A 23082-nucleotide genomic window follows, 5' to 3' on the forward strand; every position below is an offset into this window, starting at 1 on the left:
CAATAATATTAACAAAAGGTTTTGTCTGCAGCTCTGACTTAATTACAACTACTAAATCAATAGGGAATGATTAGAATGCAATGTTCAGTAATGTCTGTTTAATTTATGTATGATTTCACTTTCATAGAAATCCTGCAGTACTGATTTGTTTAAATATGCAATGTATTACTATTCTGGACTGTATACTGATTTTTATATATGCAATACTTAAAATATTGGCATTTCAATACTTTAAATAAAATATAAAGCAATATTTAATGTATGGTCTAACTAAATCAATATAAGTATATTTCAGATTGCACCAATCATCTTATAGTTCAGATTGCACCAATCATCTTATAGTTAACAGGCAAATGTCCTCCTCACACATGGATGAACTTCTATAATTATCATCTTTAAAAAGCTGGGACACAAAAATTAAAACACATTTCTGAAAGCAAATGCATTTCTTCATAAAGCCTCAGTAAAATCAAAGATACTGTTTATTGCTTCCAAACAATATAGACACCATACATTCAATAACACACATAGTTCAAAAGCAAGTCTTTGATTCAAAGCACTAGGATTAATCCGTGCAAATACTTTGCTGACAGGACTGTGGGTTTTACATTTTTGAGCACTCACTTGCATCTATGTATTGCAGTTTATATTAATCCATTACTAGGTGTCCTTTTGTGCACTTTGTGCCAACCACAGTTTGCTAAGTAGTCTTAACTCTATAATCAATGATTAAAAAGTGTTTATGTCTAGATTAAATAAAAATATGGCAAAGGTGTGTCAAAACTGATAGATATGGATTTTTGTGGTTTTGTGGAGGGGAGGTAAACATCTGATAACATTAACAGAACAATGATGATACAGAGGGAAGGAGAATACAAGAAAATACTGCTGTTGTTGGCGGATCTGTTTGCAGCAAAGAAATCAGCACAATAAACTGGGAATTGGTGAGTAGGGCAATGGAAGCATTTTCATTTCCAGATATAATAATAAGGTTAGTTGGAAGGATATACGGCAGATTGGTGTCAAGAATTAAAGTGGGAGGGTTCTTCTCTGATAAGTTGAATTTTAATAGAGGAACTAGGCAGAGGTGTCCTCTTTCATCTTTATTATTGGCTTTATATTTAGAGCCATTGGCAAAAAAAAAAGAAAGGACTCAGAAAATTCAAGGATATAACTTGCATGGCAATCAAGAAAAGTTAGCTTTATCTGCTATTATTTTGCACTTCATAAATCCAGAAAAGGACATTTCTGTGTTGAACATTTTGAGAGTTTCAAGTCTTTTTAGGATATACAATTAATAAAGATAAAACAAAAGGCTATAGCCACATATTATGTGCCCACACACACAATGGTTCAGCCATCAGTAAACCATGTTTACTGGGACATGATAAGAAGCACTTAGGAGTATGAATTAAAATGGCCTCTTTTACGGCAGCTAAGGACATATAGGAAGAGACTAAACAAAAGCTAATACAAAAACTGAGAAACTAGAAGCACTTTTTATGGATATGGATAGTAAGATACAAGCAGTGAAAATGTTTTTTACTCCATTTCGTTTTATACACAGGTGAGGTATATTTTTATCAACAAAATAAGTAATGGACAATAATTAATAAAGAGTTTAAGGAATTTATCTGGGAGGGAAGAGCACAAGAGTTAAGCACACAAGTTGATCCACCCAGCAGAACAAGATGGTTTAGGATTACCTGGTTTGAAGGGATATTTTAGAGCTACTCAGATAAGGCTCTTACACATAATGCAAGCAGAATGCTACAATTCAAAGTGTTATGGGAGGATGATGAATTGTGGGGGTTCAATAAACAAAGAGACAGAGTGGTATTTTGGATGTAGATCTATAAAGAGAAAAATAACCATAGAAATATTACATTCAAAGTTGAAGAAGGATTCTAAGAAAAAAAGAGAGAGAGAGGTAATTAGTAGGGCGTATAAAATGATGAATGACTATAAGAATCAATCAAAGGAGGTTAGACAAGATTGGGAAGAGAGATGGGAAAAGCAATTTTCAAGGGAACGGGGGGGGGGGGGCATATATATGCAATGAAGTCCAGAAAGTCTAGGAATTTTGCTTGAAAATGTAGCAGACATCAAAGAATTCTTCATCAAGTAGACAGCAAATGTTGGAAGTGTGATGGGGAAGAAAGATGTTACTGGGAACATGTTTGTTTGGGAATGTAATGAGTTAGCAGATTTTTGATCAGAGAGAGATTTTTGCCTTTATTATGAATAACATAGAACAGTGGAATTATGGTCAATATCTGTCTAAAAGACATACTTAAGTGCCATCTTTATGTAGGAAAGATGCTTTAACTTTCAGCATTGTTATAGTCTAGTGTCATCCTAAAAAATTAATATCAACTAATGTTGTCCACCATACAACAGCAGTGAGAAGTCTTAAAATCTGTAAAACATTCCACTATCTCACAAATACACACACAAAGTGTGGCAGACTGAAGTGTTTTACAGCTTTTAAAGCCATTTGTTCATCAGAGAGACATTTAGCCACTTAGCTTCTAGCTGCTGAGAGGCAGTGCTAAATATTTTACAGCTTTCAAAACTCATAAAACACTTCACGCCACTACACTTTTTTTCTTGTAACTAGTAGTACAAGACAGTTAAATCTCTATGTACTACAACAACTTATGACTGTGTCTCACAGACTATAATTCCCTAATTATGTGCTTGCTACAAAGATATCAGGATTTACATTAAGAGGAGAGGATTATGATCAGGTCTCCAATCATAACTAACTTGTCATGTGTTCAAAACACAAATGTCAAGTAATTCACCTTGAAAAAAGAGCAAAATATAGCTTGAGAAGTGACTTTTGACATCCATTTCTCAAACGCATACTGAATGAGCTACGAAAGGAGAACCTAACAACATTCTTTACAGTGTATAGAGCTTTACCTGCTCCCTGGTACTACCAGTTATTATTGAAAAAATCGTAGAAGCACAAAGTGTGCGTGTGTGAATGCAAAAAGGTGTTAGGCCAGAAAGATGCTTTACAAAGTTAGCTTTTTCTTCATTCAGAACACAAAACTGTGGGGCTCCATGCACAAGTTAGTTGTATTCAAAAACCCAACCATAACCCTATACATTAAATAAAAAGGCACAACAGATTGGTCACGTCCTGTGAAACACTGCACTCTATAGCATTCAGTAAGTTAATGCTTCTCCCCAAAGTACAGCTCTCTAGGCGGGGAAAGTATAGTTGTTTAAAATCTTACCATAACAGTAGATGTCCTTCTCTTCACTGTTGTAGTATTCATAAATATAAGGGATGCCTTGTCCCCGGCAACCCACCGCTCAGCCAGTGTACATTAGATTAAAAGAGGTTGTTTGCACCGTATGTCACATTTATGCTCCCTGCACAGAATGTAGGGGATAAAAGGGATACATGGACACAACTACCCAGAACCGACTTGCCCCAGTAGAGAACAAGTGTCATAGGACAAAATAGTCCATGCACAACCAGAAGGAACAAATGCAGAAGAAACATGAGGTGGTTGGAGGGAGGGAGTGAATACTGCAACAGTGAAGAGAAGGATGTTACTGTTATGGTAAGGTTTTACACAACTGTACTATGCCCTTCTGTATTACTGTTGCAGTACTCCTAAATATAAGGGAGAGTAAAACAGCTCAAGAAACACAATGGGAGGTGGAAGGCTGAGAACAGCCCTCAACAAACCCACATAAAATTGTTTCACCAAAACCTGCTCTGGCCCTAGAAACCATATCCAAATTATAATGCTTAGTAAAGGTATGCACTGAAGACCAAGTAGCAACCTCAAGGATGGAAGCGGTGTCCAATCCCTTGAAGACGTCACCAGAAGAGGCAACAGCCTGAGAAGAATGAACTCTAACAAAAGCAGAGACCTTCCATGAAAAAATAACAAAAAGAAATGGCCTTAGAAATATGGTTTGCTTAGAAACAGCCAAACCCAAAGACCTGGGATAAAAGGAAACAAAAAGCTGATTAGACTTTCCTAGTTTTACCCAAACAGTACCTGAGCGGTCTGTGCAAATCCAAGGTAAGCAGGACCCTCTCAGCAGCAGACTGAGGAGGAGAGAAAAGGAAGGGAGTTGTACAGACTGATTTAAGGACAACTCATTCACCACCCAAGGCATAAAAGGAGTAGTAGTACAAAGGGGCACCCTATACCCTGTGAAAAAATCACAAAAGGAGGAATGGCCATAAGGGCCTGGAGCTCAGAAACCCTCCAAGCAGATGTAAGAGCCAGCAACACAACAGGTCTTCTAGGTACAATGTTACAAAGAAGCTTAATCTGCAGGCTCAAAAGTTGCCGGAGTCAATTTCTCCAAAGCAAAATTAAGGTTCCAAGGAGGAGGAACAGGCTTTCTTGGAGGCCTAACATGCAGGACACCTTTAAGAAATTGTTTGATCTCAAAACAAGAAGTCAAGGGCAGTTAAGCAGAAACAGCTGGCAAATGAGCTTTCAAGGAAGAATAGGCCATGCCAGACTGGAGCAACTGTCACAAATAAGACAGGACCAACGGGGCCCCCCTCTGAAAAAGAGTCCTGGTTAACAGCGGGGCACCAGACCAAAAATCTCTTCCATTTCGACATATAAGATTTTCTGGTTAAGGGTTTCCTTGCCTTCTGTAAAATCAGGTGCAAATCCTCCATAAAGAGGTGCTAGAAAGGGATCAAAACCCTATCACCTGCAATGTCAGTTGCAGAGTGCACAAGTGAGGATGGATGAGAGACCCCTTGTCCTGTGTGTGGAGATCCAATAGGTGAGGTAATTTGTGGCGATTGCCCTTGGCCAGATGCATTATGAGGGGAAACTAGTGCTGTCGTAGCCAAAAGGGGGTCACTAGCATGATTTTGGAGAGTCCAGCTAAATCTTCTGCTGGACTCATGGAAGTTGATGAACAGGAGGGAAAGCATAAAGAAACCTCCCCTTCCATAGAAATGGCAGGGCAATTGCCTTCCAGGCCAGATGGCATGGCACTCTGAAACAGAAGACAGGAAGCTGTCTGTTTAGAGGAAAGGCAAAAACATCTAGTTAGATCTAGTTGCCCCTAGTTATGCGGCCCCGTGCAGCAGTCCTTGGTCAGTTGTGATTGTTTCCAGCCCCCCTCATACAAGCAACTAACAGGGTCTCTACCCGCTTCACTCCCCACCCTGCCCCCTATTCCCAGGGTCTCTACCCGCTTCGCTCCCCATCCTGCCCCCTATTCCCTCCCGCCCCCAGTGGTCCCACCTTTATTGCACTCAAACCCCTCCCATCTTTCCAATAGCCAACCACAGCGCTATCCCAACACTACCTCCTCCATCTTCCCACTACTATCACACCTCCTCAATTAACATGTACAAGCATACCTTTCCTATGCTCACTGCATGCACTCTCCTTGCATATCTTACATCTTACCAAAGCTCCATCATTCCCCCACTCAACCACTACCACTGTACTACTACTCACACCACCACTCATGTCTCACCCACACTCAGCTCCCCTCCCACCAGCTTAAGAACCATCCCTATACACTCCCCACATATTCTACCAACTATATTACTCAAACATAAAGCATCCCTACAACTTAACATAGTAACCCTCCCACCATACCTATTACCCACAGAGCACAATCATAAAGTTTCCCTTATAAACAAACACATTCAAAAACTGAGAAAACTAATAATCTCATGCATATCAAAACTAGCCCTAAGTGGAGACATCCACCCCAACCCTGACCCTACCATCTCCAACCCCAATCCTCATAATCAGACTAGAAACCACAACTTCTCCCATATTACAGCCAATAGAAAGCCAAGTGACTTCCTTCTACTAAGCCTAAATATTAGAAGTATATCCAACAAAGTCCATGAACTCCATGCCACCATAGACTTGTACTCCCCAGATATAGTCATCCTGACAGAAACCTGGCTAAAACCTCACATTACCAGTGAGCAAATACTCCCTACAGGTTACGGCATACTAAGAGTAGACCGCTAAACAAAAGGAGGTGGTGTAGCTATAATATTTAAACAGCATCTAAACATCCAGATCTTAAAATCATCAGCTCCACAAATAGGCAATGAAGAAATAATATATACCAACCTCAAAATTAATCAAAACAAAACCATCAACATAATTGGATGCTACTTCCCACCTGGCCAAAACATCCCTCCACTAGAAAACCTCCTCAGCTGGTCTACCCACCATCTCTCCCAAGAAACTATCATCTTAGGTGATTTCAATATTGACTGGCAATCCTGTTCTGGCAACAATTCAACCCATCATGTACACCTTCATGGCTTCACCCAACTAGTCCAGTCACCAACCAGGATAAATAAAAACTCCAGCAAGCACACTACCCTGGATTGGATACTAGTCAGTAAGAGTCCCCAGTCATATATAACAGGCTGCTTATCAGATAGTCTCAGTGATCACTCCCCAACATTCCTACTCAAAAAATACCTATACCAAGCTAAACCTGTCATCTACCGTCAAATACGTAAAAAACAAAGAACTTTAACCCACTCACATTCATCTCATCCCTCACAGAATGTAACTGGCATCCTCTAAAGTACCTCAGTCTAGATGACGCAGTTGAATTTTTTAATACTACCTTCCTGAACATCCTTAATTACCATGCCCCCATAAGATTTTCCAGAACCAAAGCACAACCCTCCCCATGGCTACAGAAAACCACTAAGTCAGAAATGAAAAACAGGGATAAAGCCTGGGAGCACTGGCGCAAAACCAAAACCCCCTCAGCTAGACAGAAATTCCTAGAACTACGCAATAGAGTCAAAAAGCTAATAAAATAGGACAAATTCCAATACTACCAGTCTGCCCTAGACTCCTCACAACACAGCCCCAAACAATTCTGGTCCTCCATAAACTCCATCCTCCACCCAGGTAAAGTCAGTATCCCTCCTCCTAACATCCCTCACTCCTCAGAAAATATTGCTACCTCATTCAACACACACTTCACACAAACCATACTATCACTAGCTAAACAACACAACCCCCCTCCCCACCAACCCACACCTTCAACTAGTAATCTCCCCACTGCCTTCTCTTTTTCTCCTGTACCTACCTCCAACATAAAAAAACTCTTAACTAAACTTAAGCCCACCAAATTAGCAGCATACAACCTCCCAAGTGAATACCTACAAATCGCAGCTGATGCTCTGGCCTACCCAGTATCCATCTTGATTAACCGATCTCCGTCAGAAAGTTACATTACCACACTGTGGAAAGTATCACATATAATTCCCCTCCACAAAGGTGGACCCTCCGCAGAACTAACCAATTACTGCCCCATAGCTATTCTCTCTTCACTCTCCAAAATACAAGAGAGATGCATACACTCTCAGGTCTCAGACTACCTCCTTACTAACAACCTCCTTTCCAGTACTCAGCATGGTTTCTGGCCAAATCATAGCACCACCACTGCCTTACTCTCCTTTACTAACACTATCCTTCAGCATAAAAACAATGGCTATCTCTCCTCTGCTACTTTCCTAGACCTATCTAAAGCATTTGACATGGTCCCACACAAACAACTTATCTCTGTCCTCAATAACCTAGCCTTCTCACAATCAGTCACCAACTGGTTTCAGAGTTACCTGTCTGACCGCCAACAATTCGTTGTATGGCAGAATGACATATCTCCCCAACTACCTGTCTCCACAGGGGTTCCCCAAGGATCCATCCTTGGACCCCTACTCTTCTCTGTTTACACCAATAATCTAGCCTCTGCCACCAAACATGGCACACTCATACAATACGCAGATGATTCGACCATCATCTGCTCAGCCCAGTCCCTACCCAAACTGCAAAAAGTCACACAGGAAGCCTTTTCCTCTGTTGAAACATGGTTATTCGATGCCCAATTAATACTCAACCCAAACAAAACTAAACTACTCATCTTCCAACCCACCAAACATATTCAAAACTCTCACTTTAACATCACAGCAAAAGACAACACCACTATATACCCAACTGAACACACCAAATTGCGAGGAGTGGAAACAGACAATAAACTAAAATTTGACATTCACATATCCATGACCATAAAAAAAGTCCACAAAAAACTAGGAGCGTTATACAGAAATAAGCAATTTCTCACCAAAGCAGCAAAGATTTCAATTCCCACCTTATCTCCACCCTACTTTATGCCTCTCCAATATATACCAACCTAAGGCAATGTGATCTAAACAAGCTAGAGACCTGCTACAACAAAATCGCCAAATTCGCCACAGGGGCATCCTACCCTCACCACTGTCTCACTTGCTGAACTGGGCTGGCTTCCCTCACCTCCTTCAGTGGTATCAACTCTCGCTCGCCCACAAACTAGTAAACCATCCACTAAATGTCCCATCCCTCCAGAATCGACTCCAACCCTATCGCACCACCAGACCACTAAGATCCAGCAACAAAAATCACTTGCAGATCACTAAAGCCAATAACTCTGCTGGTGAAGCACTATTCTCTTGCACCATAGCCAAATTATGGAACTCACTCCCACCCACAATTACCTCCGTACCATCATGCACCCACATCAAAACTTTACTAAAAGCGCACCTAAAAACATGCTGGCTAAGCCCTCGCAACTCCTACTCTAATATAATCCACCCCATCCAACTACTACCTTTCTTTCCACTCCACTAACTACCTTGATTATAGCAAGCTCAGATGCTCATAAGCCTAGTACTTATTATACAGCAGGAACTTCTCATTGTAACATTTGTTAATGTCTGTTATGTACTTCACAGATAAAGATTTTAGTTGTCTACTGATATACTATGTTCTTCATTTGTAAATATGTTGTAAGTAATTGCTATGTTAAATTGTTAATCGCTATGTAATCCAATGTAACTACTGTCCGTTTATTTTACTGTGGAGCTTTTCTCCCCGGGCCTCCGCTGAAAATGGACCTACGTCCAGTCGGACACTCCCGGTCAACAAATTTAAATAAATAAATAATCTACCTGAGGAATACCCCACTGATGGACTATGCCCAGAAACACATCTCTGTGAAGCATCCATTCATGAGCCCGTGTTTTGGAACTGCTAAGAGCGCCTGCCACAAGTTTGTGCTCTGAAGGAATGTACACAACCTGAAGACTTAACTGAGAGCCACTTCCCAAGCCTGAAGCACCATCCTGCAGAGGAGGTAAGATTGTGTGTCCCTTTGCTTGTTGACATACCACATCACAGTAGTGTTGTATGTGTAGACCTTCAAGGGACCCAGACAGAATATGGGGTGAAAGGCCTGAATCAGAGCCCTCATCTCTTTGATGTTGATATGGTCCGACTGCTGATGGGGACGCCAAAGATCCTGAACTTTCAGGTGATCCAGAGAAGCCCTCCACCCCATGTCCGAGGCATCAGTGAACAGCTCTTGAGAAGGGACTGGAGGCTGAAAGGGCCAGCCTGGGTTGAAAACAAACTGTCGAATCCACCAATCGAATTCCTTTTTGAGACAGAGAAAGAGAGGTACCCTGAAAGTCAGAGGGTGACAATGCTGCAGCCAAACTGACTTGAGGCACCATTGAGTTTTAGGTCTGAAGTTTAAGTCATTTGGGTGTTAGTCAAATGGGTGTTTCCACATGTGCAGTCTGGCAAGTTGGAAAAAAAATAACCCCAACAGGGCACTTATCTAGCGTTGCAAAATGCAGTACAGCAACAAAAACTCCGAACCAACTGGCAACAACTGCACTCAAACTGGCAGCGAAAGAAGTTCTGTGCAGTTGTAAACTTATGTCCCTTTTATGCCTTACGTTCTGTGTGGGGAGCATAAATGTGATGTATGGCACAAACAAGATTTTTTAATCTAAAGTACACTGGCCGAGCATCTGGCTGCCCAGGATGAGACATTCTTTATATTTAGGAATACTGCAACAGTGATATAGAAGGACATCTACCATCCATGATTCTTAGCAAGATCTTATTGCTTTTAGGACACAAGTATGAATGTTTTTTGCTTTTCTGTGCTGTTATATGTTGCCTGCATTTACACAACCTTATGCTCCTTTGCTCAGAGCTGCAATATGCTAAGCAAACATGTTACCGATTTTAACAATTTTCCACCAGACCCAACTAGAATACCAGCTCTGAAACACCTGTGAAAAATAGTCTTACTGAGTCACTCACCCAGATTCCAAAATACTTGCTCTCAGTGTAAGTGATTTACTTTCGGAATATATACGCTGGAGTAAGTGACTTACACAGAGAGCAAGTCTTTTAGAATCTGGCCCAAGGTGTAAGCCTACTTTACAGAAAGACCTTACACCAAATAAAGTCACTTACACTAAGAACAAGTCTTTTGGAATCTTGCCCACAAAGTGAACTATGCACTTATTTTGGTGCTTTATAATAATCTAAGATTTGCCTTGATTTGTATTCTACTGAGACTGGAGACAGACTTTTGCCATTTTAGGCCTCTTTGTAGAACACTGAAGTGTGTATTTTGCTATTGGTCAGTGGGTTTGTTTGAATATTTTTTTGCTTTTCTACGCTGTACGAGTTGCCTACATTTGTGTGGTGCTATTCTTCATGTATCCTTGTTTAACTGTGCACTGTAATAAAAGCAGACATTTAGAACCTTGACTTTCACTATATATTGTATTTCCAAAACTCCTAGTGTGCTTAACAATCAGTAGTTGCCTGAAAAGCCCCTGATTTACACTAGAAGGCATGCTGCTCTTCTTTCACTGACTTAAGACTACCAGCTTTAAACAGACAGCACGTCAGTACATCAACTCCAAACCTCATAGGTGCTTACTTCAGCCCCCATTAATAAGCATTTGGAACCATGGATCTCTGTAGCCAGGTTGGTTGAAATGTGTATCATGAGATGATGTAGAAATTGCTTCATATTTCGTGACAACCTCTTACTACTTAGACTGACACCGTGTGTGAGAAATGTAGTTGTACAATGTTATTGGAGACAAACTTCTCACAAAAAGACACTACAAATAACAAGCACATAGTCAGCACCACACAACACCATACTAAACCAATCACACACAGCTCAGACCACACACACACACACACACACACACACACACACACACACACACACACACACACCTACATATCCCGAAACTCTTAACAGCAACCTACCTGAACCACAAAGGCCTCCTAAATGTAACTAAGACACAAGTACCTCAGCAACTGCAGAAATATACAACATAAGCAGCACCCACCATGAGCATACATCTGAGAATTACAATGTCTCACTCTGAAAGCTCGTAAGGTAAATGTCTACACAATCCACTATCCCAGTCATAGATGACTTCATAATGAGCAAAGCCAATGCACCACTCAGCAAGTAGCGCAAGGAGAGGGTCATGGTTGCCTATCATGTGCCAGTATCTGCCACATGAAGTATGCAGTCCTGTTGCTGTACAAGTACACACGACACAGTCATACTGCACATGGTTGTAAATGACTCAAGATACACCTCCCTGGAGTATATGAGAAGAGACATGATGGAGTTCTAGGAATATGTGTCTGAAGCAGGCATAAACTTAGCTTTGAGCAGTATTTGGCCATCACAAAGAATGATGCCGCAATGTGGATAACAATTTATTTACTTCAATAACTGGCTTAGTTTCTGGTGCCATTCAAAGGAAGCACGATGTATATCAGTCTGGGAGGAGATGGTAGACAGTCCTAACTGCTTTGCTAGGGATGGCCTGCACCTACCCTCTGAAGCTTTTGTATACTGGCTTAATATTTGCCCCCTCCCCCTAGTGCCTTTTTAGGCAACATCAGTCTTATAACAAAACACAATCCAAATAACATAAAGGTACTGTTGCTCAATGCTAGGTGCTTGAACATAAACATCCACTCCCTAAAAGCACTGCTTATTCTGGAAAACATTGATATATGCATCATCATGAAGACCTAGTTAATGACCAATGACAGCACTCCAGTTTCCACACCTATCACACATTCAAGCCCAACACATTAGACAAGAGTACTAAAGGGAGTGGTCCCTCGTATTTTCACTTCAAGACTCAGACAACATAATGACTCGCAACTCCTCCACATCCAAAAACTTACTATAAAAAATTATCATATCATAACTAACTATAGGACCCTCTCTATGTCCCCCTCAGACCACACCACCTACCTAACTAGTATGGAGTTCCTATGCATTAAGCCAAGTACCTCTCTCCTACGAGACTTCAACTACACTTCCATCAAATGGGAAATAAATATCCTCAAAAAATGTATATCCAGAAATTTCTGGACGTCAAACTCTCTGGACCAGTCAGTCCTCACTGCCATAAAATCCTTACCAATATGGGACAGCTTTACTCCCTTCCAGTTATAACTTCCTCCATGGTCAAATTGGCCACAAATCAGTAATATTTTCCATTAGAATGAAGCCCAAAGCATCTTCAAATACCTTTGTATTCAGAGATTATATTAAGGCTAATCTGCTAAAACTGAGTGATCACCTTGCTAAATTCAAAATGCCTTCTAACTTGATGACCCCACTGCTTATGTGGAATCCTTTACTGCCAAATTTTATGCACATGTAAACAGCTGCAGAGACACATCTTTCCCCTCTCAAGTAACCTGATTAAATTGACCAAAACTTGCTACAAGGTAAAATTAGCCACCCAGCAAACACCCAGGCAAAACGTAACCATAAAGTCTTCTTTAACTATGTTAGAAACCAAAGAAACAATGTTCAGTGCTGGGCTGAGCTAAAAGTAAATTCTATCACACACACACCCAAAGAACACAGACACAGCCAATCTATCTACTAGTAGACAAATTTAGCTCAAATCCTCCCATTCCCAAATAAAATACCCTTTTCATTCCCCCTCAAATCTCACAAGAACAAGTCCTCAAGACACTATCTAAGGCCATGAACACTTCTTCTATGGGGTCAAATAACATACTAGGCCGTTTAATGGCCAGCCTGAACCAGGACTTGACAGACCCCCATACAGAGGCTATTAAATATCTGCCTCCAAATAAGCTTTGTGCAGGATGCATGGAAGACAGAAACAGCCATCACCTACCACAAAGATGGGATGCCAATGGACCCAGGTAATTATAGACCCATAAGCCCTACCAACATCATCTATAAGGCTATGGAAAGGATGACTATGAAATCAATAAGGACATAGATAACCTACAGACTCTCAACCCAAGTCATTTAGGAGGATAGTAAACTGGCTCAGTAATAGAACCCAGGAAATTTGAGTGATCAGCTCTACCACCTCTAAAATACATGTCACAAGTGGTGTACCCCAGCTTCAATCCTTGAGCCACTTCTCTTTGTCATCTACTTATTGGTGGTCAAATCATATGTCAAGAGATCTGTGTCTGACCAAGTCTGCAGATGACTGTAAACTTGGTGCCATTATAATCATCATATGGGGCCACTAATCTCTTCCAGAAGTGCCTTTTCAAAACAGCTGGTGTCAAAACTATGGACCAAAACTAAATGCCAAGAAATGTATTAAATAGTATCCTTCAGCTAGCATGACTTCTCCTGTAACTATCACATTGACAACACAATCCAGAAAGTTGACACTATAGTTCAGGGATCTGAGAACCTACGTTAACAATGAACTGAATTTTGACCACCATGTATCCACTGTTGTAAGGAAGTCCTTTTTCGCTCACACAGCTTATGTCTAAAAGTATGGTATCCAGGATCAGGGGATGTTATCATTCCACTATACTCAGCACTTATTAGGCCAGTCATTGAATATAATGCCCCTTTCATTATGTATCAGTCCAAACACTACTCAAAACTGGAATGACCACAAGGCTTGCTCACTAAAAAATCAAGGGCCTAAATCATGAAAACTATGCAGCCCAACTCAAAGCCTCATCCTCTTCTCAGTATCTTAAAGGCTATTAAGATGTGATGTCTGCCTCAAGTACAGAGCCTCAATAGGCCCTTTTCCTGTCAGGCCTACTACACATTCGGAAGTCCAATGGCAGAGTGAACACCCGTGATTTCACTCTCTTTTGCAACAGGACATGTTGAATAGATAGGTATGTCTGATAAACTATGGCTTCTATTATGCAGTCTTCCACCCCACACAAACAAAGTAGTTCTCCAACTCTATTCAAACATAACTTGGATGAATGGGTGATAAATTACAACTTTACAAGGAAAATAATAAAGAACAATTGGAAGCTTCTTATGAATGTTCAAGGATTGAGAAAAATAATAGGGGACAATCCGTATTTTGTCTCCAGAAGAGGTAAAACCCTAAAAGAAATTTTTCATAGTTGTAAGAGAGAGAAGTGTGAAATAAAAGGCATGTTCAAATATAATGGCTGCAATTATTGCAATTATATTTTAGAGGGTGAAAAAGTAATTGTTGACACCAAGAAGAATACAGTGAGGTCATATTCCATATATAATTGTAAATTGGGTCTATATTAGAACATCGAAGTTTCAAAACTTCGAATGTTCTAATATCGACCCCTATTCAGCGAAAGCTGAAAATATCGAAGCAACAGAAAAACGAATTTCTTTCTAGGGAAAGAATTCAGTTGTCCATTTTTGTTGCTTCGGTATTTTCAGTGCTGTGGTGGAAAGTTACGGTTCGGGTTCAGGTAAGTGTGCGATTGAGTGCAGGTTAGGTTATTTAGGGTTAGGGTGCAGGTTAGGTATGTGTGCGATTGCGTGGACGTGAGGGTTAGGGCAGGTAAGCTACATGTGCGATTGTGTGGACGTGAGGGTTATGGCATGGTAGGGGAGTTGGGTTAGGGCGCGGGTGAGGTGAGTGTATGATAGTGACGGACCTTAGGGTTAGAGTTTGGGTTAAGGTAAGTGGATAGTTAGTGCTATGTGTATAGTTTAGTGTAGGGTTAGGTGTAAGATTTTAGGTGTATGTGTGTGGATTGTTGTTCGTTTGGTGTGCTTGTGTTGTGTGTATGTGTTTTGGAACAGCAATTTTTTTTCCCTAGGAAAGAATTTGCTGTTCTGTATGTTTGATGTTTTCAGCTTTCGCTGAATAGGGGTCGATATTAGAACATTCAAAGTTTTGAAACTTCAATGTTCTAATACAGACCCTGTAAATCTAGGTTTGTAATATATATTGCGTTGGTTTAGAACCAATGGCAGACCAGCAGCTTGTATTTAAATGTATAATTGACAATGATAGTTTGTTCTGAAGAAGTCATACTGATTTGATGAAAGCACTTAACCTGTTAGTTTTACTATTTTTTAATATTAAATAAGGTTTGTGGACTCGCAACGCTGTGCTCTTTTATTTTTCTATATATTGCGTTGTGCCAGTTTTGTTCGGTCTTTTATGTAGGAAGAACTGTTTAAGAGTTGTATTTTAGAATTTATGAACAGGTCAGATGTATTTAGAAGAAAGATTTTACTAATGCTTCAGCTAAGCATGTTAATTGTGCTCATCATGAATTGGGAGGGGCTGTTGTTTATAAATTTGCTATTTTAGATCAGGTATTAGGATTTAGTACTAGATGGGACACTGAAGATGAACTGGATTGGAAAGAATACCGTTGGCAGGAAAGGCTGAATGCCTGTGCAAGTCCAGGTATTAATGATCCTGAGAATTTTAAAGTTTTTTTTAAAAAGTAAAGGGTTAATGGATTAACTCATTATATAAATGAATGGTTTGATTTTTTTTTTACTCGGTCTGATGAAGTTCATTGCTGAATGAAAGTGCTTACCAAGTATTTGTGGTTCTGAATAAATGTCCCAATTTATCTTTGTTCTGCTACATCTGGGATATTCATATACAAAATAAGGACTAAAACTATCATGAGAGTGTAAGGCTAGACCTTTTAAGATCCACAGAGTAACAGCCTAGTAAGTACCTGTGAACCTATAAGGGTTACCTAAAACTAAAAGACGTCATTCAACATTAACTACGCATTGCCACCTTTCAGGACTTTGCTGACTAATAAGCACAGGACACTTCATAATTCCAGCTACTGCCCAGCTTTTACAGGATCCCAACAGCCCCAGCACTACACGGATTTCACCACACAACTCTACTGTCTCTCATACAATCAGTAAAAAGATCACTCTAACATCTGTAAGCATACCTCTCAAATGTATCTCATTAATAAGAACATTCCTCATTTGGGGTCTTAAAACATTCATGTTCCTCGAAGTTCCAAACTGAAAGGGTCTGCCACACATTCAGTGTTAGCAATTTTTAACAGACATCCATGGTAAATAGAACTGAGTTATATTACGTCGTTAAAACAATTCTCTAACTAAAAATATCATATTTTAACCTTCCTGGTTGAAGTTGTTAGCAAGTGTTCCACATTATGGAGGCAGTGCTTCTCATTCTGTGGGTGGAAGGTTGAGAGCTATTCCTGTAAGAACTAGTGAAGCCAGCACCCGTCAAGAATCAGGCAGTTTCCACAGTGAGAAAGACTCCACAAGTCTCAGGACCCATCAGAAACATCACATCTGCATCCCACACATGACAGTTGCAGCTTGCTTTTCCTACTGACTGTCAGCATCCTAAGAATACCAAAATCCAACTAGGATGCAGACCCTTAATAAAAACACTGACCATAAAAACATATTATGCACTCATAAGCAACAGCCTGTTTTATTTAATCAACCTAACTAGAAAAAAGCCTTTGCAGAAACAGGTTATTACACCACAAAAATTATCTCCAGTCTGCTGTAGTGAAAATAAAAAAGGATGTCAACACACCGTGAGGACACTTCGGCGCTCTGGCGTCTATATCTTCACTAAGGATAACGTCTATTCCCAGCCTATCAGACATTTTAACGATTTAATGTACCAACAATCTCCATGAAACTCGAACTATACAGGAAAATTACTTAGCTTATGTAGGCTCCCATGATACCGCCACTATCCCATAATTCCTTTATTCAAAGGGTCTTTCATTGAATAAGGGATACTGAGACGAAACAAGAATGAACTCTGTCGTGTGTAGACCTCAGTGCTGCCACCGTGCGGATTGCAACAGTTAGAAAAAATAGAGAGAATAAATATGAAGAAGCACTCATTACAGCAAATAAACGCTTTCAATTGTTTCATTTCGGTGGTTTAAAATGAGAAAGGTGAAATCATATCATTAACAATAAGTGCAGAAGTATCCCACGTTTATTTAACTATTGTTAAATGTTTCTATATTATTTTTTACATGTATGATTTGTGCGCACTTAATTTGCTGCATTGCGTTATTATAAGTTCATAAGTTCGTACTAAGCTAACTGCCCTTGCGAGTCATTTTAAGCCTAGCCAGTTATCCCTTGTGAGACTCAAACCCTGCACCTTGTGTTTGTAAGGCAAACACCTTAACCATTAGGCCGCCCTCCCAACTTGTCCCACTTTATGCAGTTCAGTCATGTGTGGGCAGTTGTATCTTGCTGGGGGGACATGAAATATGTCTTGAAATTTTAGGGCAATAAATATATCCCACTTTCCTGTAATCTTCTTCTTCTTCTTTCGGCTTTTCCCGGTTAGGGGTCGCCACAGCGGATCACCTGTCCGCTCATGATTGGCAGTGGAGTTTTACAGTGTCGAGTTGCCAGCCCGGCACCCAACCTTCCACAGAAGGCACACACTCACACCTAGGGCCAATTTAGAGTGTCCAATCCACCTACTGCATGTCTTTGGGATGTGGGAGGAAACCGGAGCACCCGGAGGAAACCCACGCGACCACAGGGAGGACATACAGACTCCGCACAGAAACATAAAATCATTATTTTATATGTGAAACACCTTACTATGATGTTTAATGACAGAAACAACTCAAATTGTATAAGAACAGACTTTCATCTCAGCAATAACGTCCATCCCTTTCCACTTGTTGTGGGTAGAGTTTGTCCTACAATAGTTCTTGTTTCTATAACAATGTCCCGCTTTAGGCACTTCACTCAGCTGGCAACTGAAGAAATAAAGCCCAGATCAATAGCATGAACTAATGTCATGACCTGCCAGACAAAGTGCTTTCTTGTGCAAAATATTAAGGGGAAGGTAGGGTTGGCTTAATGGTGAAGGTCTTTACATTACAGATACAAAGTAAGTGGGTTTGATTCTAATCTGTGGTTATCTACTGGGCTTGTGATAGTCCACAGATTAATAGCATAGAACCTACCTCTAAATCTATGAAGATGTTAAGACTGGGTAGGATAGCCTTAATTTATTAAGATTAGGGTGAGTCATACCTCTCATTTTCTTTGCTCCAGAATTTTGCACAGTTTAAAATGTACACTTTTTTTGTTGTTTTTTCTCGAGTGTTTTTATTGAAATAAAAAGTATGGGAAAATGTGACATGGGTCCAATAGAGACAATAAGCCGCAATTACATATAATATCAACCCACCAAACATTAATGTGTTCATGTAAGTTCGTGTAGAATATGTCAATTAGGTTACCATATCCACTCTGTCACCACCTTTCTCTACAGGGTAGAGTCAATGAACATTAAATTGTGACCTCTGTCACTCAAACATGAGCTCTGCCACACATCGCACCAGCGAGAGCTGGCCCTATGCAAAAGGTCTACCTGTTAGAAGCAGCCTACTGAGATAATTTGTTATTATGCAATAGCTCATGGACATCAAATGATGTCCTCTCTCACTCAAACAGTAGGAGCTCTACTGCACATGACACGACTAAGAAGAAGAAGGGCTTAGCTGCGTATTAACATAAAGTAGTCAGATAATTTTCTGCTTTTTGCTGGAGTGCGGCTGTGACATCCCACCCAAAGGACTAGTCTTTACACTGTAAGGATTGCTGACCTAACTGGTCACTGCAAACTCATTATGAGCAGTAGATTGTGTTATTTAAAACTTCCTAACTCTAGTTCCTTAGTCTGTGCTTTCAGTAACTAAAACAAAACCTGTTTTACTTTGTGTTAACATGAAACTGCCTATAATCTGAATTATTTCTGCAGTAAAGGGCCTCCTGGGTCAGGTAAGCCTCATTACAGTCCCCTACCCTTCCCTCAATTTCCACTCATCCAACCTTACTCAGATATTATACTACCCATTTATCCCTGTACCTCCCCGAATTACTTTACAACTGTCATAGAATCACTCTTCTTTCTATCCGTATATTCCCAACGTCAATATAATATTCAGTATCATTCAAAACTATTCTGCACTTTATCCACTCCTTCCGAGTCCTCTTCCTAACAATAACTCTAAGGAAATCTTTTGCAAAACTCCCTCCTCCATTCATCTCATAAATCTCCTCTCATAACACAAACTAATTTAATATACTGCTACTTTGTGTAGAAACTTACCTCACCAGCTATTGTAACTCTTCCATACTAATAAATGTGACCTCTGCTGACCCACATTTACTACACCATAAATCACCTCAGATCTCCCCAGTATATCACCTTACCTCTACCATTCTACTTTCTATGACCACTTCACCTACAGATATATCAATTCAAAAGTCCATATCAACTAAAATTACAATATAACCTAAGCCAAAATGTAAATGGCTCTACACTTTTATATATTAGGTGACCTCAACATAAACTGGCAGCTGATCAACAATAACACTCCCACAGAATCAGTTAACTTATACAGCTTTACACAGATAATCACCTCCACCACTAGAAGCAATAATGACTCTAACAGGCATTCTACTTTTGACTGGATTCTTAGCAACAAATCAAACACAATCCAAATGATTGTATGTCTGCCAAACACAATAAGCAACTACCTTACCAACTATACAGTCAGAAACTATAGTAGCCAGTCCAGTGACATACTTTATAACCAAATCTGTAAAGCAACACAATTTAACAAATGCACCTTCATCAATTTTCTAACCCAGTATAACTGGAACATATTAACAGGGCTGGTGTTAGCATTTTGGGGGCCCCCTAGGCACTTCCAGTATAAGTATCATCCTATCAATGCCATCCATTCTAAGCAACCTTTTATTTTGTGCTGCAAACTTATATGAATAGTATCCACAGACAGACCTGTAGCTACAAGCTCTTGCATTACAACAGGTCTATGTACCACATTATCACTATGTTGACCTGTCTAATAAAGGGGCAGTTACAGTTACTGCCACTTAGTTGCAACAATGGTACATTGCAACAACTCTATGTATAGGTCTGGACTTAAAGTGAAATGATAACTGGGTCTACATTTCAACCCCCCCCCCCACACACACACACACACATACACACGTACACTCTCCAGTTCTCTCCTCAGACCCCCCCCCCCTTTTGGGCTCTCCATGCCATGCATGCTACGTTTTTCTTCCTTTTCTCACATTTTGCCTTTCTCAACTTTTTCAAGAAGCCATAACTTTCTATATGCTCTGAAGTGCATTTTTAAAGTTTTTTTTTTCTTTTTACACAACCTTTTCATCCAATAATGGCTTAAACAGAAATTGTGATTAAGGAAAGAAATTCAATGTTGCGGTTCAGCTTTAGTTTTCCTTGCCTCCTTTCAACACACCTTTCCTGAACAAGACAGCACAATAATAACCATTTAGGAAATAAGTAAGCCAGGGCCTAAGAAGCCATAGGTTTACAGATGGTCTGGGATGCATTTTAAACCATTTTCTCAACATTTTACTCCAATGGTGGCCTAAACAAAAATCATGAAAAAGAAAAGAATTTCAGTCTTATTTTTTTTTCTTTCAAGGAAGACATAAGTTGTGACCAAGGCTTAATTTTCAAAACTGACAAAATAGTAGCTTACAGTAAACTAACAAGCCAGTAGTTGTGAGAATACTTAAGTCTTATCTGGGAATACTGCCTACCTCCCTAACCCCCTACAAAAGACAGTCACTGTCTATGCATCCCTCTGGTGTTAGACTAGGATGAAAGCAGAGATTTAATTTGTCTTTGTCATATATTTCAAGTGACTGCTGATATACATATACATAGCATGTTCTTCACCCCTAGCTCTCAAAGACAGCCACATGTATATATGGCTGATACGTGATTGTGAGAATGATTTCAGTAATATATTCAAATTTGTTGCTCGCAGACAGTATACCTCTCTTACGCAAGCTATAGTAACCTTCTTTGTACACCTCTGAGGTCTGTGAGAAACTCTGCCACAGCTCAAACACAACCTATAATGACTTCATGTGCGCACCTCTAAGGTTTGACTGTGATGAAAATTAAAGATGTAATAGCCACGCAATCTCCAGCCCCTCATAACCCATAGCAGCTTTCTGTACACACACATTTGAGCAGGGGTGGTTTTAGAATGGGTGTGGTTGTAAACAGAGGCTATTATCAGCTTTCTCCTAAAAGGGTCATATCTCAGCACCATTCAGGTTAAACAGCATATTCAGAAAATTGATACATGTTTCTCTAAGCAGCAACAGCTTTGGTGGGGGCCCACACAGAGTCAAGGATGATTGAGGGAGTCCCCATTATCCATTTAGACAGTCTGGTGAGTGGGGGCCACCAGACTCCAAGAATATCTAAGTGTCTGAATGTTCTGTGATATATATTATGTCTTACTTTTGAAATATAATTACTTGTTAGGTACATTTTTTACTAATACACAGAAGAATATTGTCTGTGTCCTGGCATTATTGGGTGCATGCATAGACAAAAATCAGTGATATGTTTTAATTTTTTACATACACACACACACACACAAGCCACAGCAGTACTAGTTTTGTACTTATTTCAGCAAATAGCAATACATTGTGCAACACTGGTACTGCCACACCAGATCAGTGACTGCTGCCTAGCAGTCGTCAAACAGCAGAAGGGGTAAGATTTATCTCATTGAGGAGTAATGCATACCTGTCACTGTCTCTGATTTCACAGACCTTCCCTGATGTTGTTCATACTTTTGCTTTGTCCTTCGTAAAAAGTCTGATTTGTGGTAAATCATTCAGGATTACAAACATTCAATCAATCCAGACATCTGAGTTTTATACTTATTGCCAAAAATATATGTTGATGCAAAATATGTTATTCTAGTAACTTTTTAAGTGAATTAGAGTTAAACATATTCCTGATTCTGAGCCTTTAGTCTATTATTTTTCGGATTGCACTGAATTCTTAAGCAAAGAAATTGAGAATTATAGTATCTGATGTTCTAGTATTATTTATAAACCTACCTGAAAGAGAAACTATCCCTGATGATCAGAAGCATTAGCTCTTTTTAAAATGCAAAGTTTGCACTGAGGTAAGTCACTCTGGGCTGCTGATCCCTCTAGTGCTTATATTGCTCATGTTCATTATCAGCTTCATCCTAACAGGGTCAGAACTCAGCCCTGTTCATGTTAAAAAGCATAATTAGGAAATGAATACATTTTTTCTTCCTCATTTTCCCCAACCAGCAGCAGTTTTGTGGGGCCACTACACAGTCAAAGATGATTAAAGGGCCCCCCCCCCTGCAGCCATGGGTTTTGCAGGGACCTAAAGCTGGCTATGTAGTTAGTTTTAGTGGAGAAAATGTCCAACAGCAGGGTTTAACTAAGCCAGGGGCACTATGTCAGTGGTAAGATACTTAATGGAATTCTGATGGCTGTTACTTGACAAAACACTGTTACTACAACCAGAAATATCTCTGAATTTTAAGGGAGATATAAATAAGAGTTATTACCCTCATAGTTTATTAAGTATACAAGACTGCTTTACTAGCTTTCATTGGTTTTACAAACATGTTACAAAATATCAGGATAAGATAACTTGCTGTGGTTGGGGGCCCCCAAGGAACAGGGGGCCCCCAGCAACCGCAGGGTTCGCTGGTGTCTAAAGCCGGCTATGCATATTAAAGCTCATGCCACTTGAAGATGCTGTCTCACATTTTAACTATATATATATGTATATATATATATATATATATATATATATATATATATATATATATATATATATATATATCCTTAACAGCCTAGCCATTATATAAACAAAAAGAGTCAAATTAAATCCTACACCAAGGTTAACTAAAGAGGTTATAAAAAGTAATGCTTCAAAGAATCAAGGCCTAGAACAACTGGCATAAAAGGTAAAATCAGAACACAAAATACATTTCATATATGTAGGTATCTCAGAATCTCATGTAGGACTGCACTGAAATGGATAAGCAAACTTATTGTACCAGCCTCCAGTTTAAGCAT

General features: G+C 39.8%; 1 protein-coding gene across 1 annotated transcript in view; it reads right to left on the reverse strand.

Moving 5' to 3' along the window:
- The window catches only part of ZCCHC4 (zinc finger CCHC-type containing 4), a 1048879-nt gene extending 1031982 nt beyond the window's left edge, over positions 1–16897 (reverse strand). Inside the window, exon 1 of the mRNA XM_044062164.1 lies at positions 16697–16897. Within this exon, the coding sequence (XP_043918099.1) occupies positions 16697–16769 (73 nt within the window). The 5' untranslated portion in view covers positions 16770–16897. The remainder of the gene's footprint in view (positions 1–16696) is intronic.
- Between the last annotated feature and the right edge of the window lie 6185 nt (positions 16898–23082).

This window comes from Protopterus annectens, chromosome 2.part1 (assembly GCF_019279795.1).
Source record: "Protopterus annectens isolate FY-2018-M chromosome 2.part1, PAN1.0, whole genome shotgun sequence".
In the NCBI taxonomy this organism is placed as follows: domain Eukaryota; kingdom Metazoa; phylum Chordata; order Ceratodontiformes; family Protopteridae; genus Protopterus; species Protopterus annectens.